This window comes from Polychytrium aggregatum (genome assembly GCF_025602895.1).
Source record: "Polychytrium aggregatum strain JEL109 chromosome Unknown BJ171scaffold_111, whole genome shotgun sequence".
NCBI classification, from domain to species: domain Eukaryota; kingdom Fungi; phylum Chytridiomycota; class Chytridiomycetes; order Polychytriales; genus Polychytrium; species Polychytrium aggregatum.
In genome coordinates, this window is record NW_026516313.1 from 7,638 (window position 1) to 34,347 (window position 26,710).

A 26,710-nucleotide genomic window follows, 5' to 3' on the forward strand; every position below is an offset into this window, starting at 1 on the left:
CATGGCAGGGGCAGGCTCCAGGGACAGAGAGGAGAGTCGGTCGGCAAGAGAGGCGGGATCCAGCTTGAGGATCTAGAAAGAGGACAAACAGGACGAAAACAAGACGAGGATTTCCGATGCTACCATGTAACGTCCACTACTGGGACGTTGGGGCAAGACGGGGAGGGAGGGGGTACAAGACAAGACAGGACAGGGCAGAACAGGGCGGTGCTAGGCTACTCTAGCGGACGGGTGAGCTCGGGGAAGCACTTACGTTTATTCACGATAAAACCGAACTCCAGACAAACGGGGGGAACGGGGGCAACCCGCAGGTATACCCTGCGGTGGCCTGCCTGCGGTGCGTGAAAACGCAAAGCGCAGCACAGGTCACGACCCACTGCGCCGCGCAGTACGCGCAGTACGCGCAGCACAGCGTCGGAGATACCATCTCCTACAGTTTTGGTGGCAAACCTATCGGAAAGATGTCAAAGAGTACGTCTCGACGTGCGACACCTGTGCACGCTCGAAAGCTCCGCGACACAAGCCGTTTGGGTTCCTGTTGCCACTCCAGACAGCCGATCGACCCTGGGGGACACTGACCATGGACTTTATCACTGATCTGCCAAAGTCCAAGGGTCACACCTGCATCTTTGTGGTGGTATGCAGCCTCACAAAGATGGCACACTTTATGTCCTGGCGTTCACTGCCGTCGGCGGAGGAGACTGCGTCACTGTTCCTCGACAATGTCTTTCGTCTCCATGGCCTCCCCGACACAGTGGTTTCAGACCGAGGAAGTCAGTTCACCTCTCGGTTCTGGAAGGCACTCTGCACGCAGCTCGGGATCCAAACCAGTCTGTCCACGGCCTTCCATCCCCAGACCGATGGACAGACTGAGAGGGTCAACCAGGTCATCAACCAATACCTGCGCTGTTACACGTCGTATCAGCAAGATGACTGGTCCGAGCTGCTGCCGTTGGCCGAGTTCTCTTACAATAACCTCGAGAACTCGTCAACACATGCCTCGCCATTCTTGGCAACCTATGTGTGACGAACCGGCGTGTTCGTCACATAGCCCGTGCACGCAGACTGAGCGACGCAGCGTGGGAACCTCGACCCGGTTCCCCGCACCGACTCTTGCTGGGCCCAAACTATATAAAGGCGCCATCCCCGTCGCCCGAGAGGCCCAGCAAGAGGAATCACCTGTATTCTCCGCCTTGCCCTGCGTCGTGTTAGAGTCCGAAGGGGACTCAACGGCAAAAGAAGAAGTGAGCTCGAAGTGAGCTCAGGGAAAGCAAGGGTAAAGTCCGAAGTGGACTCGGAGAGGGAGCGAGGGAAGCAAAGATCCGTTCAAGATAAGACTTGTCTCGAAATGAGACGTGAGGAACACTCAGAGAATAAAGTAGAAGGCACTTTATTTAGTCCTATTTTGAACGCTGAGGTTCGACTACACATCGCGGGGGTCAGGCTATTTATAGACAAGTCCGGACTTGGCAGCGAAGGGCGGCCAAGGGAGGGAAAAGTGGGCGATCGAGCAGGGCGAAGGGGGCGATGCACGAACGAGGGCCGAGAAGGACCACCGAGACAGGCAGAGAACCAAAGCGAGGGAGGCGCAAGCAAAAGCGAAGCACCTGGCAGGAGAAACGTGCAAAGGCGAAGCAATGTGACTCAACGTCCAAGAAGCGGATTGGTCAAGTATAAGGTTGGGGCAAATGCATGCGAGATGAACAAGAGATCGGGGCGGTCAGGCAGGTCATGAGTCACCGGTGGGGGGACACATGACCGGCAGCCGAATTGCAACCAATCGCAGCAAGGCGCGTGCACAAACAAACCGGCGCGTGCGAAGAAGACAAAGGAAGCGGAGCAGCGCGGGGAAACGGAAGTGCGGAATGGGCGGAAATGGCAGGCAAAGGGCGGAAAATCGGAGGGGAACTACAAAGCTACACACAAACAAACAGAAAGGCAAAAGAACAGCCAAGTGTGCAGTCAAAGTGGAGAACAGGCAGGAGCTATCCCTAACACGTCGTTCGCCAAATAAACGACCGTCTCCAGTCCCCGTCCCCCCGATCCCGTCCTGCTTCCGCCCTGCCGTCGCCTCGCTTCCGTCCTGCCTTCGCTCGAGCCTCGCCCGCCGTTCCGTCCTCTCCAGCCCTGCCCGTCCGTGACACTATGGGTTCCACCCAAGGTTCGAAGTCCCCGTAGTCGCTGGCGGCCCTGATGTTCCCTCTGCCACGGAGAGGGTTGAACATCTCCAGCGGAACCTGGCACTGTTGAAGGAGAATCTTGAGAAGGCAAAGTCTGACTACAAGCACTTCTCAGATCTCCGGAGGTCCCAGGCTCCCGACTTGCGTCCGGGCGATCAAGTCTGGGTGCTGACTCGTAACATCAGCACCACTCGCCCAAGCAAGAAGCTGGATTACCAGAGGATTGGACCATTCACCATCCTCGAGGCCGTCGGGACATTGGCTTTCCGCCTGGACTTGCCAAAGGACATAAAGGTGCACCCGGTGTTCCATGTGTCTCTTCTTGAGCCCTACAAGAAGAACTCGTTTCCGGGTCGGGTGCAAGCGCCGCCCCCTGCGGTGGTCATCGATGGGAACTTGGAGTGGGAGGTCGAAGAGATCTTAGACTCCAAGTTCGTGCGCGGAGAGCTGCACTATCTCATCGATTGGAAAGGCTACCCGGTCACCGATCGAAGTTGGGAGCCCGCCGACATTGTCTTTGCCCCAACGGTGGCCGCGGAGTACCACCGACGCTACCCAGACAAGCCTGGCCCCAGGAGAACTCAAGATGGAACACGCCGTAGTTTAAGGAGGAGATAGTGTGATGACCAGCATCACAACGGACCAATGAGATTGTCCCGCATGCTCTCGCCCTCCGCACCAATCATGAGTCCCCACGTGTTGTTTGCCCCCATGCATGAGCACGCGCCGTTGCCACCCGCGTCTACTGGTTTCCTGCCTCCCCCACCGCTCCGCACATGTCCCCGGGCTGTGCCAAGCCTCTCTCGCTTGCACACCAGCCACTCTCGCACCCCCTTCTCGCTTCTCTGTGATGCTCCACCCTTCTCGCCCACTTTTGCCCCTCGACCTTCTCCCGGTCTATAAATAGCCCTGCATGTCTGAGCCTATGTTGAACACCAGTTCGAACAAAACTTGTTCTTTGGTGTTCGGGGCTAAAAGCTAATAAAGCTCATACCAAGCACTTGGTCTTCGTCCTTGCGCTTGTTCACTCCTCACAACTGGGGACTGGACGAGAGCGGACGGACTGGAGCGAGCGGGTAACGACTGGTTTACTAGGCGAAGGACGGTGTTGTCGTCTCGCCGGTTTATTTTCGGCGGGCGACGCCTTGCATTTACATCCCTGGGGGGTAGCGGACCGGCTTGCCTGCGCTCCTTGGCGCGGGCTAAGCCCCCTCGGGATGCCTTCCGGGTCGTCCCGGAGCTCCCTGTCCGCGTGCCCATTACACCGTCCTTCCCAGTCCCAGACCCTAACATTGAGCTTGTTGACTCCTTCAGGGCTGGAGAGGTCAAGCTGCTGGATCAGCTGCTTCATTTCTTGTGCTCTCTTGGCGCTTGTCAGTGGCTGGCGCCGCGTCTTGTGGCTACGGCCATCACAGACTCGGGCCCCGACCGTGTTGGCGTCGCCGAGGGACACCCGTTGGTTGAAGGCTTGAATGTTGTCCGCAGTGCGGGTCATTAGTCCCCAAAAGGCGAGGACGGGGAAGCGCTGGCCTGTCATGAACCGAGTTTCCTTGCCTTGTATCTTGCCTAGTTATCTTGCCTTGTCCTTGAAATGAACTTTGTATTTTTAGTATCCTAAGCCTTGGATCTAGAATAAAACTTTGGCTTTACACTTGACACTCTGTGTCCCAGTCCAGTCCCCGCTCCTCTCCCTACGTTCGAGTCTTGTATTAGGACTCTTGCGCACTTCCCTGCTTGCCCCGTTGTCCAGTCTTGACACTTGGCAAGACCTTCAACAACCCCCCACTTGCCCTGCCTTTGCCCCCGTTCCCTTCGCTATCTCTTTTACCAATGGCTTCCCCTTCTGGCCTTTCCGAGCCCGAGCTCCAGGCCATCCGTGCGGTCATTATCCAGTCCGCCGAGAACGCCCGTTCTCTCCAGGACTTTTCCAAGTTCCTCCACGATCAGGATGATGCGCTCAACCGCATCACCGATCGTATGGACCAGGTCCTGGCTCGCCGTGAAGAGGATGTCCGCCAAGTTGTCGCCGCCAGTGTCCAGGAGGCCCTCCGCAGCTACCAGGCCCAGCTACCTCCTCCTGCTCCCGCTCCCGCCCCGATCCGTCGCGCAGGTCGCCCCTACTTCGGCGTACCTGACGACGTCGATGATCCTGCCCAAGACCCCGAGGATCACTCTGCTGGTCGCAACTCTGCCACCAGGCAGATAGGTCCTCCCGACCGCTTCTCTGGTAAGGACCCGAGCCGCTGCAATGCCTTCCTCTCGCATTGCAGACTGGCCTTCGTGTCCAACCCTCCCCTCTTCCAGACTGAAAGGGATAAGGTGTTTTACGCCTTATCCTATCTCGATGGTACTGCTGCAGACTACATGCAGCCGTACATCGATCAGTTGGAGAGAGACCCCGAGTGCTCCCCCCCTGCCATCCGTGACTTTGCCGGTTTCTCCGAGTGGCTCCGTGCTGCCTTTGGCCAGGTTCAGCCCACCATCGCCGCTGCTCGCGAGATGGTCAGGCTTTACCAAGTCACCTCCGCCGCCGCCTATGCCGCCGAGTACCGCCGCCAAGCCGTCCACCTCGTCACTTGGTCCCAAGACCCTCTCATGTTCCACTTCGAGAGTGGACTCAAGCCCTCGGTCCAAGACGAACTCTCCCGCCGCTCCTTCGACAACCTCGAAGATCTCATGCAAGCGGCGATCGCCATCGACAACCGCCAGGAGGACCAACGCTCCCGCCGTCCCAACCACCGCTCCGCTCCTGCTCCTGCTCCTGCTCGTCCGGCTCCTCTCCCTTTCCGTCCGGCTCCTCGTCCGTTCGCTCCTGCTCCTCCTCCTCGCCCCGCTCAAGCCTTCAACGTTCCGCAGCCCATGGACCTCAGCCAGGCTTCCGCTCGCAGGCTGACCGCCGAGGACAAGGCCGCCCTCCGTGCTGCCAACCGCTGCTTTTATTGCAAGCAGGAAGGACACATTGCCCTTCGCTGCCCCAATAAGACCTCCTCCCGCTTGGCTGCCATCGATGCTTCTTTGGCTGTCGTTGATGTGAATAAACTTGACGACCAGGAAAACTTCTCTGCCTAGAAAAGGTCGGAGGAGCTTTCCTAGGCGTCAATCATGTCATAAATCTTCCTCCTGTAAATGTCTCCACGGTAAATCACTCTTCTGCCTTTTGCCATCTTGCCCCCGTCACCATTGCCACCGTTTCCACCGCTCTTGCTTCTTCGTCTTCGCCTCCCGAGCCTGACATCCAACGTCAGCCCTCCCTCGCTGTGACTCTGCTGTGCGGTCCAGAGTCCATACGGGCAACCGCCATGATCGATACCGGCGCGGTTACTTCGTTTATGGACACTGGATTCGCCGCAACCCACGCTCTCCCCACCTTTGAAACTTCCTTCGTCATCACTCTTGCCGATGGTTCTTCGATGGAGTCTAGTCTTGGAGTTTGTGTTTCTATGATCACAGGCATCAGCCACTATGAACAAATCTCGTTCGCGCTGATTCCCTTGGCTTCATACCCGATCATCTTGGGTATGGATTGGATCAAGAAACACAAACCCTACTTTGACTGGCACCATGACTCTATTTTCTTGCCTTGCACCTCTATCCACAGTTTGGCCTCCCCGTTCTCTCCCGAGCCACAGTCCTCTAGGTCCAGCCCTGCCGAGCCGCCTGCCGAGTCCCCTGCTGAGGTCCCCGCCGAGCCTGCCGTGTCCCTGCCCGAGTCCAAGAAGTCCCCAGCCGAGTCCCCAGCCGAGCCCGAGATCCTCCCTGCCTTGCCTCCTGCCGTGCCCAAGCCCAGTCCTGCTGTAAGGAGTGAACAAGCGCAAGGACGAAGACCAAGTGCTTGGTATGAGCTTTATTAGCTTTTAGCCCCGAACACCAAAGAACAAGTTTTGTTCGAACTGGTGTTCAACATAGGCTCAGACATGCAGGGCTATTTATAGACCGGGAGAAGGTCGAGGGGCAAAAGTGGGCGAGAAGGGTGGAGCATCACAGAGAAGCGAGAAGGGGGTGCGAGAGTGGCTGGTGTGCAAGCGAGAGAGGCTTGGCACAGCCCGGGGACATGTGCCGAGCGGTGGGGGAGGCAGGAAACCAGTAGACGCGGGTGGCAACGGCGCGTGCTCATGCATGGGGGCAAACAAACACGTGGGGACTCATGATTGGTGCGGAGGGCGAGAGCATGCGGGACAATCTCATTGGTCCGTTGTGATGCTGGTCATCACACTATCTCCTCCTTAAACTACGGCGTGTTCCATCTTGAGTTCTCCTGGGGCCAGGCTTGTCTGGGTAGCGTCGGTGGTACTCCGCGGCCACCGTTGGGGCAAAGACAATGTCGGCGGGCTCCCAACTTCGATCGGTGACCGGGTAGCCTTTCCAATCGATGAGATAGTGCAGCTTTCCGCGCACGAACTTGGAGTCTAAGATCTCTTCGACCTCCCACTCCAAGTTCCCATCGATGACCACCGCAGGGGGCGGCGCTTGCACCCGACCCGGAAGCGAGTTCTTCTTGTAGGGCTCAAGAAGAGACACATGGAACACCGGGTGCACCTTTATGTCCTTTGGCAAGTCCAGGCGGAAAGCCAATGTCCCGACGGCCTCGAGGATGGTGAATGGTCCAATCCTCTGGTAATCCAGCTTCTTGCTTGGGCGAGTGGTGCTGATGTTACGAGTCAGCACCCAGACTTGATCGCCCGGACGCAAGTCGGGAGCCTGGGACCTCCGGAGATCTGAGAAGTGCTTGTAGTCAGACTTTGCCTTCTCAAGATTCTCCTTCAACAGTGCCAGGTTCCGCTGGAGATGTTCAACCCTCTCCGTGGCAGAGGGAACATCAGGGCCGCCAGCGACAACGGGGACTTCGAACCTTGGGTGGAACCCATAGGTTGCCAAGAATGGCGAGGCATGTGTTGACGAGTTCTCGAGGTTATTGTAAGAGAACTCGGCCAACGGCAGCAGCTCGGCCCAGTCATCTTGCTGATACGACGTGTAACAGCGCAGGTATTGGTTGATGACCTGGTTGACCCTCTCAGTCTGTCCATCGGTCTGGGGATGGAAGGCCGTGGACAGACTGGTTTGGATCCCGAGCTGCGTGCAGAGTGCCTTCCAGAACCGAGAGGTGAACTGACTTCCTCGGTCTGAAACCACTGTGTCGGGGAGGCCATGGAGACGAAAGACATTGTCGAGGAACAGTGACGCAGTCTCCTCCGCCGACGGCAGTGAACGCCAGGACATAAAGTGTGCCATCTTTGTGAGGCTGCATACCACCACAAAGATGCAGGTGTGACCCTTGGACTTTGGCAGATCAGTGATAAAGTCCATGGTCAGTGTCCCCCAGGGTCGATCGGCTGTCTGGAGTGGCAACAGGAACCCAAACGGCTTGTGTCGCGGAGCTTTCGAGCGTGCACAGGTGTCGCACGTCGAGACGTACTCTTTGACATCTTTCCGATAGGTTTGCCACCAAAACTGTCGCGATACCAGAGCCAGAGTCCGTCGGATGCCTGGATGACCCACAGCGACTGGGTCATGGCACGACTTGAGCGCCGGAACTCGGCACGACTCTGGGACCACAATCCTGTTCTGGAAGGTGAGGTACTGGCCATTCCAGACGAACTTCGGGTCACGACGGTATTTGTCTAGACCGGGATCCCGAGCCTGCTCTTCGGCTATGAGCTGCAGCAAATCCACAGGGTCACTGCGACTTGCAACCGAAGAGCGGGCGTCTCTGCTTCGGAGCACGCGTATCACCGCGGCAGGATCGAGAAGCAGAGGCGGATCCCTCGACACGGAGGCCGACGAAGGGATGTAGTCCGAGCGACGAGACAGGGCATCGGCCTTGCCGTTCCTCGCACCAGGACGGTACTGGATGCGGATGTCGAACCGAGACAAGAACTGGGACCACCGTGCATGACGCTGGTTTAGGATGCGAGCCGTTGCCAGGTACTCCAAGTTCTTGTGATCGGTCAGAACGGCAACGGGATGCTGGGCGCCTTCGAGGTAGTGTCGCCACGCCTCGAAAGCCTCCTTGATCGCCAACAGCTCTTTCTCGTATATGCTGTAGTTACGTTCAGCATTCGAGAGTGTCCGCGAATGGAACGAGCAAGGATGAAGGCGATCATCAGCACCCCGCTGGGAGAGCACGCATCCAAGCGCAAAGTCCGACGCATCTGACTCTACGACGAACGGCTTGGATGGGTCCGGATGCACCAGAACGGGCTCCGAAACGAAGGCATCCTTCAAGGATCTGAATGCTTTATCGGCTTCGCGGGACCACTGGAAGCCATGCGTCTTCCGGAAGAGCCGAGTCATGGGCCCCGCGATCTTTGCGTATCCATCGATGAAGCGTCGATAGAAGTTCGCAAACCCGACAAAGGATCGAAGATCCGAGATGTTGCGCGGTATGGGCCAATCCAAGATCGCAGAGAGCTTGGATCGCTCCATACCGATGCCCTCGGGCGAGACCATGAAACCAAGGAACGAGACCGAGGTTTTGGAGAACTCGCACTTCTCCAGCTTGCAATACAGCTTTGCAGCTCGGAGCTTCGAGAGGACCTGCTTGACGTGCTCTACATGCTGCGACGGATCAGCACTGTAGATCAAGATATCGTCAAGATACGCAATTGCGAACTGGTCCAACTCGGTGCGCAGGACGTCGTTGATGAAGTGCTGGAACGTCGCTGGCGCGTTGGTGAGCCCAAAGGGCATCACCAAGTACTCGAAGTGCCCATATCGAGTACGGAAAGCTGTCTTCCACTCGTCCCCGGAGCGGATGCGCAGCAGATTGTAGGCTCCACGAAGGTCCAGCTTAGTGAACACCTTCGCGCCTCGAAGTCGGTCCAGCAGCTCGCCGATCAGCGGTAAAGGGTAACGGTTCTTTACCGTGATACCGTTCAGTGCGCGGTAGTCAACGCAAAGACGAAGTGAGCCGTCCTTCTTCTTGACGAAGAGGATTGGTGAGCCTGCTGGGGACGACGAAGGACGAACGAATCCCTTGGCAAGATTCTCGTCGAGATAGTCACGCAGAGCGTGAAGTTCGGGCTCGGACAGTGAGTACAGAGGCCCGAACTTTGGCGACTTGCCCGGCTCCAAGTCAATGGGGCAGTCATAAGGGCGATGCGGAGGCAAGGAGTCAGCTTCCTGTTTAGAGAAAACAGACAGGAAGTCCTTGTACTCCGCAGGCACTTCGACAGTCGCAGTGCTCGGCTCGTCAGTGGGCAGGACATGGACCTGAAAGATGGTCAGGGGTTGCGTTCCATGCCTGCATGCATCCAAAGACTCGCGCATCGAGCGGTAATCAATGCTGCAGACGCGGAGAGGAGCGTCCGAGCTGAGAGGAGGGGCGTGGACAAGGTCAGAATAATGTTCGACGGTTACTTTATTCTGAACAATGTCCGAAGAACAAACAACAGGAGGAGGTACATCAAGGAGGGAAAGAGAACTGACAACAGAAGAAGGGGTTTGGGAAGAGCGAAGGGGTTCGGGAGGAACAAGACAAGAAGGGGAAGACGAAGGTGGGAGCGTAGGAGAGGAGCTTAGATCAATCAAAGGAGTGGAATCATCAAGAAGGGGAGTGACATTGGAGGAAGTGGAGCAAGACGAAAGAGAAGTAGTGCATGGAGAGGGGTCGGAATCAACAGAAGGAGGGAGACAAAGAAGACCGCGAGACCAGACAATCTTGGGCTCGGCGGTGCGCAACCAAGGAAAGCCAAGGATAAGTGGTTGATGTGGAGACCTGATCACATCGAACCGAAGGCGTTGCGAGACGTCCCCGAGAATCACCTCGAGTGGAGCAGTCTCGCGGAGGATGGGGCCAGACGACAGCGGCTTACCATCCACGCCTTCCACTGCCAAGGGCGAAGCCTTGGAGCAGGTGGGGACAGAGTGTCGAGCAACAAAGTCCTCGTCGATAAAGTTGCCAGAGGCACCAGAATCGACAAGTCCTTCGCACGACAGAGAATCACCAGAAGGAAGACGAACAGCGACGGGAACAACCAACGAGCAACGACGAACAGACGAAACACAAGACTTTGGTTCGGTACCAGCTTCGGCACCAGGGTTGCGGCTAGCACAGACAGTTAACTTTGCCGAGGGTTGGCAGGACAGCTCAGGTATTTGCACCTGTGGATGAGGTGCAGTTCCCAGTGACACCAGAGGTGCCACGGGTACTATGCCAGAGCTGAGAGTGTCCGCCGGTCCAGAGGCAAGGCGAAGCTGTCCGCACATCACTGCTTCCCCAGTACTTACCAAAGGCACCTTACCAATGTCTTCACTTTCGGAAGGCGGTGGGCACGGCTCCGGTTCAAGGCCTTCACTTAGAACCGGGCCTGGTCGTTTCCCGAACTGAAGTCTTGCACTTCTCCATCTTCGTAAACGATGGTGCGGATGATCCTCGGGCCGGGAGGTCCAGGGGGCGGTCCGGTAGCTCTGGTAGATCCAAACTTGACGGGGCAGTTTCGTACCAAGTGGCCCTTCTTGCCACAGTACAGGCAGAGTCCAAAGCGGCGGCGGCGTTGTTTCTCCTCGGCGGTCAGGGGTCCAGAGACGGCAGAGTCCACTTGCATGGGCTCGGAAACAATGTAGGAGGGGTGCGGCGGAGCGAGGACGGGCGCGGGAGCGATGGCGGGAACGGCAGCGGAGGCGGAACCAAAGGCGAACTGGGAAGACCGGTAGCGGGCAGGCGTGCTTCGGCGCTCTTGACGGCGCTCGCGGATTCGTGCATCGAGCTCGTTACAAAGCTCGATGTACTCCTCCAGATCTCGTGGCAGAGGGCGAACTCGCGAAAGTTCGTCTCTGACATCATCCGACAAGCCAAGTCGGAAGAACGAGATCTTTGCACCGTCGTTCCAAGTCGTATCGGCGGCAATACGAAGGAACTCGGATGCATAGACTGCGCACGGGCGGTTGCCCTGAGACAGTGTGGTGATCACTGACTCGGCAGTCCTGGCCCGATCAGGGTCGTCAAACACTTTGGAAAAGCGTTCTAGGAAATCGCCAAAAGAGTTGAGTCGGGGATCACCCATCTCAAGCATCGGAGTCGCCCACTGGAGAGCCGGTCCAGTGAGCAGACTAATGACGAATCCGACCTTAATCGGGTCAGCAGGGAACCGGTGGGGCTGCATTCGTATATACAGTTTGCACTGATTTACGAATGCCCGGAACCCTTGCCGGTTACCGTCGTAACGGTCCGGCATCTGCACGCTGTACCCAGCGGCAGGAGCATCGCGAGCTGTCCGGAGCTCGGCGAGCTCGGCCTCCAAGGCACGGAGGCGGTCCACGAGGGCAGGATCCATGGCGGGACTGGGACTGGGACTGGGAAAAAAAAAAAAAAGCGAGGAGGTTCAAGAACAGGAGAGCGAAGAGGGCTCAGACACAAGTGTGCTTGAGGTTCGGACAGGACTAGGAAAGGGGCGGGGCTAGGAGCGGAAGATACCAAGCAGGTGGTATCAGTAGAAGAGAGTTCGAACAAAGTGTAAGGAGTGAACAAGCGCAAGGACGAAGACCAAGTGCTTGGTATGAGCTTTATTAGCTTTTAGCCCCGAACACCAAAGAACAAGTTTTGTTCGAACTGGTGTTCAACATAGGCTCAGACATGCAGGGCTATTTATAGACCGGGAGAAGGTCGAGGGGCAAAAGTGGGCGAGAAGGGTGGAGCATCACAGAGAAGCGAGAAGGGGGTGCGAGAGTGGCTGGTGTGCAAGCGAGAGAGGCTTGGCACAGCCCGGGGACATGTGCCGAGCGGTGGGGGAGGCAGGAAACCAGTAGACGCGGGTGGCAACGGCGCGTGCTCATGCATGGGGGCAAACAAACACGTGGGGACTCATGATTGGTGCGGAGGGCGAGAGCATGCGGGACAATCTCATTGGTCCGTTGTGATGCTGGTCATCACACCTGCCTTGCCTCCTGCCGTCCCAAAGACCAAGACCAAGACCCCGTCCCTGCCCAGCGTCAGCCTGATCGGCAGCATCCCCTTCCAGCACGCCGTCCAGAAGGAAGGCCTGGAAGTGTTCCTCTTGGATGCTGCCCGAGTCCTGTCCCTCTGCTCCGTCGACGCTGGAGCCAAGCCCAAGGCCGAACCCTCTGTCCCCTCCAAGTACTCGTCCTTTGCCAAGGTGTTTTCCAAGTCCGAGGCCGACAAGCTCCCCCAGCACCGCCCTCACGACCACACGATCCCGTTGGTCGAAGGTGCGTCTCCGTCGTTTGGGCCCGTCTACAACCTCTCCAAGCCGGAGATGGACGCCCTCCACACCTACATCCAAGAAAACTTGTCCAAGGGTTTCATCCGCCGTTCCGAGTCCCCTGCCAGTGCCCCAGTTCGCCGAGTTCGTTTAAGGTGTCTGCATACCAGTCTGGAGGTTGCCGGTTCGAAACCGATGCTGACACTGAATTTCGGAAAAGCCCGAGCTGGGGTGCCGTTCATGTTCCAGTCCTATCGAGCCATTATGGCTGACCTATAAGGGGGAGATAGTGTCATGAACCGAGTTTCCTTGCCTTGTATCTTGCCTAGTTATCTTGCCTTGTCCTTGAAATGAACTTTGTATTTTTAGTATCCTAAGCCTTGGATCTAGAATAAAACTTTGGCTTTACACTTGACACTCTGTGTCCCAGTCCAGTCCCCGCTCCTCTCCCTACGTTCGAGTCTTGTATTAGGACTCTTGCGCACTTCCCTGCTTGCCCCGTTGTCCAGTCTTGACATGGCCGCACTCCTTAATCTTGGCCGGGTTGTCAGGGCTCATCATGTTGTTCTTGCACACGATGTCGTGGTCGTCTTGGTCGAGGTGCCATGAGGCCTGCTTCCTGTCTGCACAGCGTGAGCAGCGGACCCTGTGGCCTCGGAGTGCAAAGACCAAGCGGAATCGACGGTAAGTGATCTCGTCGAAGGTGAGTGACATGTAGTCGGCCTCACAGGCTTCGCCCCTTTCTTCCTTGGCTGCAATTTCGATGGCCCAGTTCTTCTCGGCCTCGACATCGGGAGGGTTGGGGTACATTTCGGAGTCTCCGTAGAGCTCCTCGATCGTTGTTTCGATCGGCTTCTGGCCACTGGGGACTATGGGCTGGGAGACTTCTTGGCCATCGCCTCTGCGTTTCTTGGGCGTGGGCTGATCCGTGAGATCGATTGTTTCGGGCTGAGTTTGGGCCTCAGGGGTGCTCTGGAGGGTCCAGGGACACTGTCATGGACGTCTACGGCCATTTCGGGGGCAGGCGAGTCGTCGGGGGGCATGGTTGATACCGGGTTGGTTTTGTTGGTAGGCAATGGGAGGGCAGTAATTCAAAAGGTGCGTCCGCGGAACACTCGATAACGAGATCGGGGCAAACCTGGGGGAATTAGCTCAGATGGTAGAGCGCTCGCTTAGCATGCGAGAGGCACGGGGATCGATACCCCGATTCTCCACTTTCACTGCCCGGCTAGCTCAATCGGTAGAGCGTGAGACTCTTAATCTCAAGGTTGTGGGTTCGACCCCCACGTTGGGCGATTGGCTCCTATGGCGCAATTGGCTAGCGCGTTCGGCTGTTAACCGGAAGGTTGGTGGTTCGAGCCCACCTAGGAGCGTATTTTTGCTGACCCGTCCAGTGGGAACATTAGCCCTCTTTCCCCTCTCTCCTCATTTTTTCTTCATTCGTGGCTCAAATTTCGAATCTTTTATTTTATTTTATTTTTATTCTCCTGGGTCGTGTTGTTTGGTATGGTGCCGCTCCTGGGAAAAATAATGCTCTCTGCTTCCTCGTTCGATATTCCGTGGCTGACTTCCCCGCCACTCCTTCGATAGCCAAGAATAAATTCGTCTCCCCCTCCCGGCTTCTGGGCTATCAAGGCCTTGGCGCCATACCTTGCTTACACATCGTCTCGTCATCGTATCCAGTCGCACCCATCCGGACCATAGCAGTATCCCACCGACTGTCCTTATACGAGAATCAACATAGAATACCACTTTTATCCGTACTTACTCTTCCTTTATCATTTGAAATGATATGTTTCTCTTTCCTCCGCTATCGACTGTTCGATGCACGTGCTACTGTACCCATCACTCTCTCCACGATTGGTTTGCTCGAGCTGTGCTCCCCTGCATGTACCATGTTGGCGGTGTGTCTCCAAAGTTTGCTCTGGAAACGAGGCTGACCTGCTCTTCAACATCGAAACGTGACCGAGACCACACCGAGAACCGATTCACTGTCTCGCGAGAACAAACTGATCGTTTTCGTTCGGTGGCTCGGTCTTTGATCATGATCTGGCCTGATGCCCTCCCTCTCGTCCCTGCACAATGGACGACCCTTCCTTCATCCAGGACAAAGCCAAACTCGAGCAGCAATATGTCCACAATGTCTACGATGCGATAGCTCCACACTTCAGTGCCACTCGCTACAAGGTGTGTGATATAATATTTCTTCCACCGATTCTTGAAGATCTCTCCTCGCTCTGTCATCGCTTTCCTTGGACTATTTCCTTCTCAACCGGCGATTCATTAATTTTTGGTCGAAAAATAGCCCTGGCCTGTTGTTGATGATTTTCTCAAGTGAGTGTGGTCCTCTCCACCCGACTATGTCGCACATGTTGCGGCTTGAGCGTCTCCTGCGTTGCAGATCGTGAGGCAATGCCATCGGACTGATCCTTTCCCTCCAGAGGCCTCCAGCCCGGGTCTCTTGGAGCGGACGTTGGATGTGGAAACGGCAAATATCTCGGAGTCAATCCATCTGTCCTTACACTCGGGTCAGATCGGTAAGTATGGCACCAGTTCTGTCGTGACGACTCTTTCAGCTCTTTCCGATATTCAACATTGAGCAGTGACCGTCGGGGCCGCTGCGATTTAATGTTCACTTTTATGCGCCAACGGGAAATATTCTATGAGACGCATTATCCCTTGTTTCGATTGACTTACCCAGGCGATGCGATCCACTTTGGTCGTTTCTTGCGATTCACCTTGTCGCAAATTGAACGCTCAGAAGCGGCGAGCTTTTGCAGTTCGTCAAGGAACGAGGATTCGAGGCCATGATTTGCGACAACTCGAGCCTGCCATATCGATCGGGCGCATTCGTAAGTCGTGAGATGGAGGTGATTGATCTTTCGGCCTGGATCGATTTCTACGCTCCGACCTCGTGTCACTCGCAAGCTCGATACTTGCTTCCGATGTCATTCACACCTTCTCCGATCCATAGGATTTTGTCCTCTCAATTGCCGTTATTCATCACTTCTCGACCCCCGAACGAAGGCTCAACGCCATCCAGGTAAAAATATGCAAGAAGCTCGAGCATTGCCAACGATTCGATTCGCCACACAATCCCGATGTTTTATTTGCCCACCCATCGAAACATGATGGCATCTTGTGATTTGTTAACAACTCAAATGGGCTGCTTGGATATAGGAATTGGTTCGAATATTGCGACCGGGAGGGCAGCTTCTCATTTTCGTTTGGGCTTTCGAGCAACAGGTGAGTGACATGCCTGCCCTTGCTCTCAATGACGAGGGTCATTCCCTCCCATTCCCCCCCCTTTTTTTTGTTGTATCCATAAGGACATCAAGCCGAACCTGTTGATCTTATCAATCTCGAACTAAACTTCATAGGGCCGTCGCAAATTCGAAAAGCAGGACGTTTTTGTGTCATGGCAAATGAATAAGCGAGTGTACACCCACACTGAACCACCGAACCAACCTTCAACTGGCACTCCAAGTGTCGCTGACACAACCAAATCGATGCCATCTGAGACTAATGGAGGGCTGGATGTGATTTACCAGAGGTAGTTCATATTCTTGCCTCCCGGTTTGATCATGTTGGAATCGACTCCCATCGCCGTATCGGATGGAGCTCCCATCGATCATGCGAACGAGCTTGATTCACGCCACTAAACTCCTTCAACCCTCTCGCATTCGATTTGTAGATACTATCACCTCTTTACCAAGGGCGAACTGGATGAGCTAGTTTCCCGAGTTGAAGAGGCCGAGATTGTACAGTCTGGGTACGATCGAGACAACTGGTATATTGTCTGCGAAAAGAAATGACTCTGATCACCCCGCAGGTCTGAGAAACGAGCCGTTGTACGACCTGGAGACCGGCTTCGTGTCGCCTCCGTCACAGCTCGGTCGAACGAAGCGGGACAGTTTGTCCAATAGCGCAATGATCCGTTTGGTTCAGAACATGCTGTAGATCACAGAGTATATCCTCCTATGCGGACACAAGCACGTCATTGTTGGATCATATCATACTCAGCCAAGAACGGCCAATGGGGTCAAATCGTTTCCTGGGCGTCCATCTCATGGTATCTTTGGCCGACTCGCCAGGGAACGAATCGTTGGCGAATTCGGGCTACATGGAGATTGTGGTGTCAAGGGGGCAAACTGAGACGGGGTCCTGACCATTCCTCCGTGGGCCTTAAGCGCAACAACAAAAAAAAACCCCTCCAGCGAGTCGCTGCAGATGCAGTCACTGTATACCAGAGCAAGGGGACACATCTGGGATGTGGGAGGAGACAAGAGGCAGAATTGCTGGGTGGCGCCGGCGAGCAGTTGCTCTTCTGGTGCGAGCGTCGATTGCCGACATTCATCTCTGGCGGCCCAGACTGGCAAACCAGACAACCCAGGCAAACCAGACAGCCCAGGCAACCCAGGTAATCCATTACCAACCAGCCACTTGCCGGCATCATACACAGGATGCTGTTTTGTTCAGGGCCGGTTGTGGTTGGTGGCCAAGCTCTGATTCCGATGGTCGGATCTGGGCGCTACATTCGATCCGACTGGATCCGCACCGGGTCAGCCGACGCCGCGAGATTCTTTGCGGGCCTTGGAATCTCGGTTTCCGCCATCACGACACCTTGCCAACGAATCCCCTCGAGGTATGAAGGCGCACGACTGGATGCGACCCGAGCGCGGAGCCGCCGAATAGAGCATTTGCTATCAAACGCATCATTGACGCATGGGCTTCTCCGCTCACGAGTCAGTCTTTATCCGTGAATCAACCGACCTGTGTTGTCCTTGTGCTGACCCCCTCGCTCATGCCAAACCCCCTCCTTTCCTCCTTCCCTCCTTCTCTCGCGGTCATCGCAGACCCATTCATATTCGCCATGATGAACATCTTTCGACTGGTGGCGGATCTCCTCCATCTTGCTTCCATTTTCATCCTCCTTCTCAAGATTATCAAGACTCGATCAGCCGCCGGTAGGTGAACGCTCGAGCATATAACAGCCCAAACGAGTTGATCAGCAGCCACTTGTCCTATGAATGGCATCCGGGAACATGGGATGGAGAAGCCCATCGCATACAACCACGATCTGTGAGGGAATCGCGGCGATCGCGTTCACAGAGATATGATCCTTGAACGGCGCCTTGCCTCCCATTGCGGCAGCAGGCTGTTTCTTAGCAGAGATCGATGCATATGTGTTGCTGGTTGGGCGAGCAGAAATTAGCGATCGATGAAATAGACCAACCGGGATGATCAGTAGCAGTGGTGTGGAAAGCGGACTAACTTGTTACTCTTCCCAGGCATCTCTTTCAAGACGCAACTTCTATACGCCATCGTCTTTTGCACTCGCTACCTGGACCTCTTCATCCGCTTTGTGTCGATTTATAACACTCTCATGAAGATTTTCTTCATTGGTTCGTCGTTTTATATCTTGTATCTCATGAAAGTTCAGTTCAAGGCCACTTGGGATCCCAACCTCGACACTCTGCGCATTGAATACCTGCTCGGCCCATGTGTCCTCTTGGCGATCCTTTTCAACTACGAATTTGTCCCAGTGGAGGTACCTCGGCAGATGTGGCTTTGGGCATCTTTCTGCGTGGATTGCTTTTGTGTGGATCGATCGGCCTTCGAACGCATCCTCATCCTCATCCACTGCCTCGGGTAGTGATGGCCACTGAACATTTCGACACCCTGTTGTTGACTCGGATTTGTGTCGTGGTTGCCCCTTAGATTCTGTGGGCATTCTCTGTCTATCTGGAAGCCGTTGCAATCCTTCCTCAACTCTTCCAGCTAACTCGCACCGGGGAGGCCGAAACCATCACGACTCACTACCTGTTCGCTCTTGGAGGCTATCGCGCTCTCTATCTTCTGAACTGGATCTATCGCTATTTTGCCGAAAATCACGTCGAATGGATTGTGGTCATTGCCGGTCTCGTTCAGACAGGACTGTACGGGGACTTTTTCTATGTCTATGTTACCAGGTATGATTCCGTTGCGCGCGGAAAGCCCGCAGCGTCCATGCCATCCGCAGCATTTATCCCCTGTGACTCCACTATCCAGGGTCGCCAACGGCTTGTACTTTTTATGACTAGCTGACTGTCCTTCTGAATCAATGCGCTTGTTACTAATAGGGTCCTCCGAGGAAGAAAGTTCCAGCTCCCAGCCTAGAGTCAACAGTTATCTTCAGTTGTCAGCTACAGACCGCTGATCTTCTTGGGTTTGGTCCGCTTGCCTCCAAGACGATTTTCCCCCTTACTTCACCCGTTAGCAACGGCGCAGCGGCTGCTTACCGTTTCTGTTGCCAGAGTTCCTTATGCTTGAATGCATTCATATCTTTGAAATAGGCGATGCTCTGCTCTTTATCGAGATCTGGACTGTCCTAACTGCGATCAAAGCGAATGAAAGAGCAGCGATTCGCTATTGAGGCAATGCTCTGCGGCACACTGCTTTGTCCAGCACCAAGGAACGATCCTGTTGGTCTTCTTCCAAAGGAGAGGATACATCCAGGACACCAACCCCAATTTAGGGCTCGTGTGCGGTGTTGAATGAGGCCTTCCCCTTGGCGACTGTTGATTGTGCGGTGATCGCTGACATCGCTGCTTCGGGCGCAATGCCGTCCCCATGCCATACATCCAAGCTTCGAATGTAGTCCTCGGCGATCGGGGTGCCTTGTCAAGGGTCTTTCGGCGCCTGGCGGGTTGGTTGTGCTGCGCACGAGATCATTTCGGCGAGGGGCCCAGCGAGACCGGTGGGAGCACTTCCAGCGAGAAGCAGGCGAAATGAAATCTAAGCCACTGCGTGATCCAGGGCGGCGAATACAAAAGACATCGCCCGACCGCGGGCTTGCCGGTCTCCAGAAATCACACGGCCGGCAAGTTTCTGGGGTGTTTGATCAAGCGGTTTTCGCTTGGCTGAGGACGCTCCTAACACGCTGCGCCAAGAGCATCACAGCCATTTTAATCGCGGGAGCAGCAATCCGAGTGCTGCATCACCGTTTCATGCAATGGATATATCTAGTGCCGCTTGTTGGTCGATTTTGACCCTGGTGGAATGATCATCGGCATCAGCCCGTCACTCTCCTCTCCCCCCACATCCGGATGTGCTGTCCGCCTTGCTATATACGGTATCTGCAAATGGGATGGGCAAAGGCGCCCTGCTGGGTGCAGAAGACTCGCCTTTCAAGCCCCCAGCTCATTCATTGTCGTTGGTGACCATATCCCTCACCGAAAGGGATATGCCTCGCCGGCGTCGGTCGCCTTCGGATCCGCTGCGGTGGCCACGCACACCCACCTTGGAGACCACACCTGACCCGCCAAAGGAACTCACGCCAAAGATGGAGGATGCTCTTGGGAATCAGATCAGAGCATCGCCGAGTGCTGGTGTGAGGCCCGCAAGGTGCGATAGGTGGTGATGGGATGATGTGCATTGTGTGCATTGTGTGCATTGTGTGCATTGTGTGCATTGTGTGCATACCCGAACGACAATTTAACAAGACGACTCAAATCCTAATGGCGATTCTACTACCAAAGTATCCTATTGTGATCCGCGGCGTCGATCCAGCCACTCAATTAAATCCACCTCTTTAGTCGCATTGATTTTGCGAGCAAAAAAATCCCCTCGACCAAGAGATTCGCTGTCTTTCATCGTTATCCATTCCGGATGATAGCTTTGAGGCTTGAAGTACATGAAGCGACGGCAGCCTCGAACAATGCGATCGCTCCATGGTTGGCCCCTTGCCAGAGCCACAGTCGCAAAGTAGCTTTCGTCCGGAATCCAGCTATTAATTGACACGAATCCATGTTAAGAGCGGGCAATCGTAGGTTCAACAGCAGGATGCTCCTTGATGCTGTGCTTGCCAACCAGGAGAGCGAAAAGGCCATGAGCCGGTTGATGGACACCTACGCATGCTCTATCCAAGCCAACAATTTGAAAGCGTTCTGATTGCTCCGTATGTGCGAAATGAAAGCTCGTGGAAGCACCATCCATTGATGATGCTTGTACGGAACAAACTCCTTTGAGAACTGAAACTTGCGGAACGGGGCTTCGGGCATTGATGCAATCTTAGCTTCGTCTTCAAGTAGAAAGTTTGGGTGCTCGAGCCGCAGGGCTGTATCGCGGTCTTCCCAATACTCCATGTGGATCTTCCCTGGGTCTTTCTGGAAAATCATTGAGTGGATAAAGGCCTTGCCGCGTGAGTGAGCTTCGTGAGCCAGATCAATGTTAAAGGCTGATCCAAGTCTACCTGTGCATCGCTTCCATCGGCGCAACTTTATATTACGGTCTTCTGCAACGGCAATTTGCCCAGAGCCGTGAACCCGTTACCTCCAAAATATCGTGTATGGTTGAAGTCGACATGAGAGGGTAGTCGTAGCCACTGAGATTGATTACGTAGTCCCACCTTGCCAAATCGTGGAGATTGAAAAAGCCAGCGATCTGGGCAAAGACGATGCCACTTCCTCCCCAGGCGAGAGGCAGCGATCGTCGCATCACATAAATGTGCTGTCTGTATGTTGCGCAGACGTATTCGGTGATTTCTTTGTGGATCTTTGGTCGGTGGCTGTCCACATGGATCAGCACAATGGCTTCTGGATCGTATATGGCGCGAAGGACCAGCTTGACGTTCTCGATTCCCTCATGCATCATGAGAAAATACGCCAACTTGTAATGTTTGAGGGGCGGAAGTTGCACCTTAGTGGGTTCGGCTACCGTGGGGCTGCCCAACGAGTCATCCATATCAAAGTCTTGCGGGGTCAAAACTTCCTCCACAAAGGCCTTTTCAGGGTTACTCGGGGAAACGGGAAGCTCTGGAAAATAGACTTGGGGTCGAATTGTTTTGAGCCAGGTCGAATCTGCTATTAGCGCATACTCATTGCTACCGAGTGCAGCCATGAGACACGCAAATCGATCGACAGACTCGGGACGAAATCGCTTGTTTTTTGGTGCCCAAGAATGAATGTTATCGCGGACTTTGGCCGCCAGCATATCAATCATTCGGCTATACGCCTGTGGAACCATGTTCGTTTCCATGATACTTCCGGCGAGCGGCACTAATCAAGGACCGTTCATGCAGCAGCCTCTGTAAGCAACATTGACCAAATCATCCAGAAGACCCGCACCAAAATCGATCAAGCGTGCAGATTTGCATACCAAGACCAACAAGGCTGTCAAACTCAGAGCCTTCGAGCATCGAGCACATTTCAAAGCCTATTAACGGGACCCTTGAAAGAGTGCGGATCCTCTCCGAAAGTCGTTCGTCAAAGAAAGGAGTAGTCCTAGTTCCGACTTCGCGATCGCTGATACGAAGTATCTGGTCGATATTCATGGCGACATTGCGTCGGAGCCACTCGGATTCATCGTGTATTTTATGATCAAAAGTGTTCACGGGCTCCTGCTTGTCCTTGAGGCCGATCACGTTCCGGCGGGTGCTATCTGATGAAACAATCGAGATGCCTTCGCCGCGGGCTTTATGCTGGTCAACTAATTTGCTCGAGTCGATGCCTTGGTCGGCTTGAGGGGTTTTTCTTGCGGCAACACTGCCTCCATCCCAAGTGCCCCTGTATTCGGCAGCACCCTTGATATTGTGGATTGGAGGGACTTTTCTCGATATCTGCGCGCCGCGCTGGCTGTGACGAGAGGCTGTGGACGGTGACGGGGACGGGGACTTTGAACCATGCCGATGGTCTGACACTTTCGGGCCACTTTGTTTATCCATATCTCCGGGCCATTGAATCTGTCTCGCGTTTTTGGTACGAAATTCCTGCGCGGTCTCCAGGCTATTCCCACCAGGGTTGTGGATATATGGGGCTTTATCACCTTGGGCATCTCGATATTGCTCCTCCTTTCGAGTCCTTCTCAGACCACGGTCGGATTTGACCCGTGGGCCCATTTGCGAGGCACTCAAGGGATCGAGCACGCCATGATGGTGGTTTCTTTCAAGGCGTACATCAGTGGCTTCCCTTTGATTATTGCTGTCCATTTTTTCGACGGTATCAAGGGACGCCTGCTTGTTTTCGAGGGGTTTTACAGGGGGGGACTGTGAGTCGCGGAAAGGTGCTTCCAGTGGCTCTTTGAAAATAGGATCCAGGTACTTTGTTGGCACCTTGTTGTACTTGGAAGGCCTGGTTCTTGAGGAGAAATGCTCATGGGGAGGAGATGCGACATCGAGTGGAGTTTCTTGTTTTGGCTGTGAAGCCCCGCTGAATTTAGAAGGAATATCGATTTCCTCAAGCGTAGCAAGGGAATCTCGGATAGGGTTCGTGTGAACAGTCGATTCATATTGGGTATTGTAGAGGGCGTACGTTGCCACTGCCAAGACCCATAGACTCAGCGCAGCGGCAACAAATCGAAATGAGGCGGCGCGAGATCTGGCAGATCTAGGAAACTTGAAATCATACCAATGGAACATGATATTGGATAAGCTGGCACCAAGCGGGGAAGAAAAGGGAAGCAACCTCCTCCCAAGCGCGAGATACAAAGCTTGAGCTTCTCTCGTTGCTGAGATTCAGCCAAACTGTCCGTTGATCTCGGACCCATAAAAGCAAGATGTTGATCCGAGCTTTCTCAAATTTGTGAAAGCATTAGAGTGGCTTTTGGAGGGAAGTGGCGCCGGTCAGCAAACTCGGCGCCATTTGGTTTTGGCGCGAAGCCAAAAGATCTCGAAGCGACAGCCTGGAGCTGGAATCCAGACCAGAGATTGACTGTGGCGAGGCAAAACGGACGACAGGACAGCTGAAAAAAAAAACAAACGGGGGATGCTGTCTCGGTGTAAGAAGTAATATATAAGCTGCAGGCATTCCGACACTCAACATAGCCTTTGGAGCCCAGAGTATCGCATGATCGGTTGGCACACAGGCTGACGGACTTTTCAAGTCAGGCTTCATTATTGCATCACCTACAAGAAAACATGGAAGTTTAGAGAACTGGCTGATTTATAGCCAATACAATAAAAAAACGGGACACCCCGGATTTTGGTCGTTGAACAAATACGTTGTTGCCTCAACACATCGCGCTGGCCATGACCATTCTGTGATGTGTTTCTGGATCTGAATCAGGGACACTGTCTCGCACAGATGGTTCACCGCAAGCCAAAGGCCACCCAGGCGACCAAGTGGATCCAGAGCACCCACAAGATACTTGGTCTGCAGCAATGGATGAGCGCCACACCAAGTCCCAAGATCCCCGGGGTGGCTTCCTTCCTGCAATACATTCGCCATGTACTCGATGGAGACATGCTGGACAAACAGCTGCACTCCAGCCTGGCCCGGCGACGGCTATTCAAGCGACCCGATCTCCAGGTGTGCTCACAGTGCTGGGAAGCCGAGCGGCTCGGGAAGGCCGAGTATCTTGATATCGATACACCATGGAGTTATCCAGAGGGTCGAGTGAATGCATCGCACTCCCACATCGAGTGAATGCATCGCACTCCCACATCGAGTGAATGCATCGCACTCCCACATCAACTGGATGCACCACACTCCCACATCGACACATGAGATCGACCGAGTGTATTCACGACCGTGCTTCCCAAACCAACGAAATCAAAGAGATTGCCAACCAGGACGGGAAACAATCGCATGGCTTGCCCACTAGAGCCTGATGCCTGGTCGGACCTGCACCTGAGCAAACGACGGCGCTTCCAGCAACTCGATCTCTGTGGCAATCGACTGCGCTCTATCCAGCATGTGCTGAATGGCCTTTGACCAGTCGCCATGATGTTAGCCATCCCAGAGAGCGGACGTGCCAGCAAGCCCTGGGCCAGAGTGATGCCTAAAGTCACGTGCGCGTTGGAAAGCGAGAGGGAAAGGGCAACGGCGTTCCTGGGCCGGCCTTCCCTTCGCTGGAGCTCCAGCGAGACCAAGCCGCCTCTCGCCCGACATCTCCCGCACGGAGGATGGATCCAGCTCCCGATGGCCTGGCCATCAAGAAACTCAAACTCGAGGTCCAATACAATCCCCGTGAAGCCGAAATTGTCGGGTCCCAAATGCCACTCGACCAACCACAGATCTTCTCTGGTCTTGCGCAAATATCATCAGAACAGCCGCGATGGCAGACATTCGATCGGCGAAAGTCCTGGAGGCCCAAGCCATTTCGGCCGAAAGCCTCTGCTGACCAACAATTGATCAAGACAATGCTTAGGATTGTGCCAAAATGGCATCAATCGTTTGATGAACACACAACGATCCTCATTCCAGGCGGGATACAGAGCAAACCCCGGCCGACAACCTTCCATAAAAAACATGGGCTTGCAGCATTTACGGTTGGGAATGAGCATGGGCGGCTGATTAGCTGTAACATTTCAACTGGGGTGAGTCGTTCGTGCTTGTTCGATCCATACAAGTCCAAATGTGATCGCTGCCGATGTCGGAGCATGGCTTTCGATACCTGGCTTTCGATGCCAAACCCCATCCAGCCGTGCCTAACTAGACTCGGGATGATCGATCAACAGAAAACGGATTCCCAATTTGAGACAAAGGGCTGCACCATCACCTGTGCATCCTTTTGCCAAGTGTTCCCCCACAGCTCCTTGACCATGGCCACCGGCCACGCAGACGGAACAATAACGCTGATTTCCAAGAGCCAGATATCCTCCAAACTAAGCCTGGGCTCTGCCATCACCACAATCACCACCAACATTAATATGGGTATGTTTATATGTTGAATAGTCGGTGGTAGCGGGAGACTGGGTTGTTACGCAGAGGAAAATATCCAAGAGAACTTCAACCAGGACAAGAAATGGTGGCCAGATATGGTATTACGAACTAAAACAGCGCTCCTGTTACATATTATATTAGCGGGTCATCCCTATCTTTTAGCTGGCGATGCTCGTGGAGCGATGGTGGCCTTCGATGCCTTCCAAATCCTCTGGAGATGCCAAGCAGGCGGATTATTTTCTGTTCTGGATGAGGATGTATGTCGGCAACGGCAGCCACTTCTGAAATCATGAATTGAAAGCTGGTTCCGATCGCAGAGACCAGCTGTCCGTATTGACTCGGCATTTCGTCTATAGGAACCCATCTTCTCTCCATCGATCCGATGTCTTATGCCCATCGATCTGCCAGACTCTGGCGATACCTCGACGAGCTTTATACTGCTCTGCGATGGTTCACCATTTCTCCACTTTTATGTCGAAGGAAACCGCGTACTCTCCAAGGCACTACCGAGTCCAATCGTTTCGGTATGCTGACGGAACTATTTCAGAGCTTCTCAGAGATTGTCATGAGCAACAACGGATGATTTATGTCCGGGGACAGGGTGGGCTGTAGTATTATCGACCAACTTCGCCCTCCCCCATGTCGATCTTCGCAGTTGACGAAGGGGCGGTTCGCATCATCGGACACGAGCGAATCGTCGCAACAATGGCCGCAAGTGATGATGGCTGGCGAGGACGGTGCCATCTATATTCTTGAAAAAAACGAGGTTCGACAATTCGCAGCAATCCATGATGAATAGTCGGGATATCGACGAGGGCAGTTGAGGCATGAGATTAATGAATGGTGAGTCCTATATTAACGCTCCCGTGCCATTATCACATCCCCAGATTTACTTGTACAATCAAGTCGATGAGAGCATCACTGCCATCCAAGCCGTTCCCGCTCCCGGATCAAAATTTGACTATCTGGCAGTTGGTGGAAACTTTGAAGAGATAAGGCTATATCACCAGTGTCAGGTATACTGCTGCGACAATAATCAGAGACAATCCGATTTGGAGCTTCATGAAGATTGGATCCCTCAGCTGAGAAGTGATCAATTATTTCATTAGGTTCATTACACAATTCCGACCGGCGATTGGGTTCTGCAATTACAAACTGTGGCAAATGACCGTGACCAAATGGTTCTAGCATTGCTGGTGAATGGAAGTGTTCATGGATACGGAATTCACGGCCCAGAAGAAGGGATGAAGCTGGATCCAACAGATATGGAGCTCGATCAAACGTCGAGTAAGAACGAAACAAATATCCATATCGATGATACCGAATATGAATGCGCTCCAGACGATGATGGGCTATTGGAGATAATGGAAGAACAAACACAAGCAATTCCAGATGCTGGTGAGCGATCTGGTGGGCGACCTGCGACGATTGATGGAGAACGATCAAATCGCCAGGACGAAGAGGAGGGAGAAATTTCGGAGGAGGAGGAAGGCGAGATAAGCGAATGAAGTTTCGATCAATATAAATAAAAGTCAGAACACTCGATCAAAGCTACTCGAACAAGTGGAGGCTGTCACATTTGGTCACGTTTCGATGTTGAAGAGCAGGTCAGCCTCGTTTCCAGAGCAAACTTTGGAGACACACCGCCAACATGGTACATGCAGGGGAGCACAGCTCGAGCAAACCAATCGTGGAGAGAGTGATGGGTACAGTAGCACGTGCATCGAACAGT

At 54.3% G+C, this 26,710-nt stretch overlaps 6 protein-coding genes and 3 non-coding genes across 9 annotated transcripts; 6 read left to right on the forward strand and 3 right to left on the reverse strand.

Annotated features, from left to right (window-relative positions):
- Positions 1–3,141: 3,141 nt before the first annotated feature.
- BJ171DRAFT_33305 (uncharacterized protein) lies at positions 3,142–3,838 on the reverse strand. Its single transcript, XM_053107140.1, has one exon. It carries the CDS (start codon positions 3,715–3,717, stop codon positions 3,205–3,207), a length of 513 nt encoding a protein of 170 aa, XP_052961879.1. The 5' UTR covers positions 3,718–3,838; the 3' UTR covers positions 3,142–3,204.
- An 8,967-nt stretch (positions 3,839–12,805) lies between these two features.
- BJ171DRAFT_590145 (uncharacterized protein) lies at positions 12,806–13,380 on the reverse strand (the record flags this gene model as incomplete). The annotated part of the gene is made up of 2 exons (XM_053114473.1): positions 12,806–13,309; positions 13,345–13,380. 2 exons carry the CDS (start codon positions 13,378–13,380, stop codon positions 12,806–12,808), a joined length of 540 nt encoding a protein of 179 aa, XP_052961880.1.
- Positions 13,381–13,478: 98 nt separating this feature from the next.
- Positions 13,479–13,551, forward strand: BJ171DRAFT_t338. Its single transcript has one exon. It is a non-coding gene; the product is annotated as a tRNA-Ala (tRNA).
- Positions 13,552–13,559: 8 nt separating this feature from the next.
- BJ171DRAFT_t339 lies at positions 13,560–13,632 on the forward strand. Its single transcript has one exon. It is a non-coding gene; the product is annotated as a tRNA-Lys (tRNA).
- A 4-nt stretch (positions 13,633–13,636) lies between these two features.
- BJ171DRAFT_t340 lies at positions 13,637–13,710 on the forward strand. The gene has a single exon. It is a non-coding gene; the product is annotated as a tRNA-Asn (tRNA).
- Positions 13,711–14,419: 709 nt separating this feature from the next.
- BJ171DRAFT_560266 (S-adenosyl-L-methionine-dependent methyltransferase) lies at positions 14,420–16,152 on the forward strand (the record flags this gene model as incomplete). Its single annotated transcript, XM_053113214.1, has 8 exons — positions 14,420–14,524; positions 14,643–14,671; positions 14,779–14,874; positions 15,102–15,189; positions 15,312–15,380; positions 15,518–15,583; positions 15,718–15,776; positions 16,032–16,152. 8 exons carry the CDS (start codon positions 14,420–14,422, stop codon positions 16,150–16,152), a joined length of 633 nt encoding a protein of 210 aa, XP_052961881.1.
- Positions 16,153–17,609: 1,457 nt separating this feature from the next.
- BJ171DRAFT_611684 (HDEL sequence binding protein) lies at positions 17,610–18,690 on the forward strand (the record flags this gene model as incomplete). Its single annotated transcript, XM_053115284.1, has 3 exons — positions 17,610–17,888; positions 18,059–18,309; positions 18,460–18,690. Coding segments are annotated over 3 exons (567 nt in total), but the record flags the coding sequence as incomplete, so codon positions are not given.
- Positions 18,691–20,504: 1,814 nt separating this feature from the next.
- On the reverse strand, positions 20,505–21,578 carry BJ171DRAFT_33426 (uncharacterized protein). The gene has a single exon (XM_053107141.1). It carries the CDS (start codon positions 21,353–21,355, stop codon positions 20,603–20,605), a length of 753 nt encoding a protein of 250 aa, XP_052961883.1. The 5' UTR covers positions 21,356–21,578; the 3' UTR covers positions 20,505–20,602.
- A 2,594-nt stretch (positions 21,579–24,172) lies between these two features.
- On the forward strand, positions 24,173–26,682 carry BJ171DRAFT_33443 (uncharacterized protein). The gene is made up of 7 exons (XM_053107142.1): positions 24,173–24,632; positions 24,774–24,969; positions 25,120–25,235; positions 25,335–25,502; positions 25,634–25,744; positions 25,866–25,994; positions 26,088–26,682. The coding sequence occupies exons 1-7, from the start codon at positions 24,219–24,221 to the stop codon at positions 26,484–26,486; spliced, it is 1,533 nt and encodes a 510-aa protein (XP_052961884.1). The 5' UTR covers positions 24,173–24,218; the 3' UTR covers positions 26,487–26,682.
- The last annotated feature ends 28 nt before the right edge of the window (positions 26,683–26,710 follow it).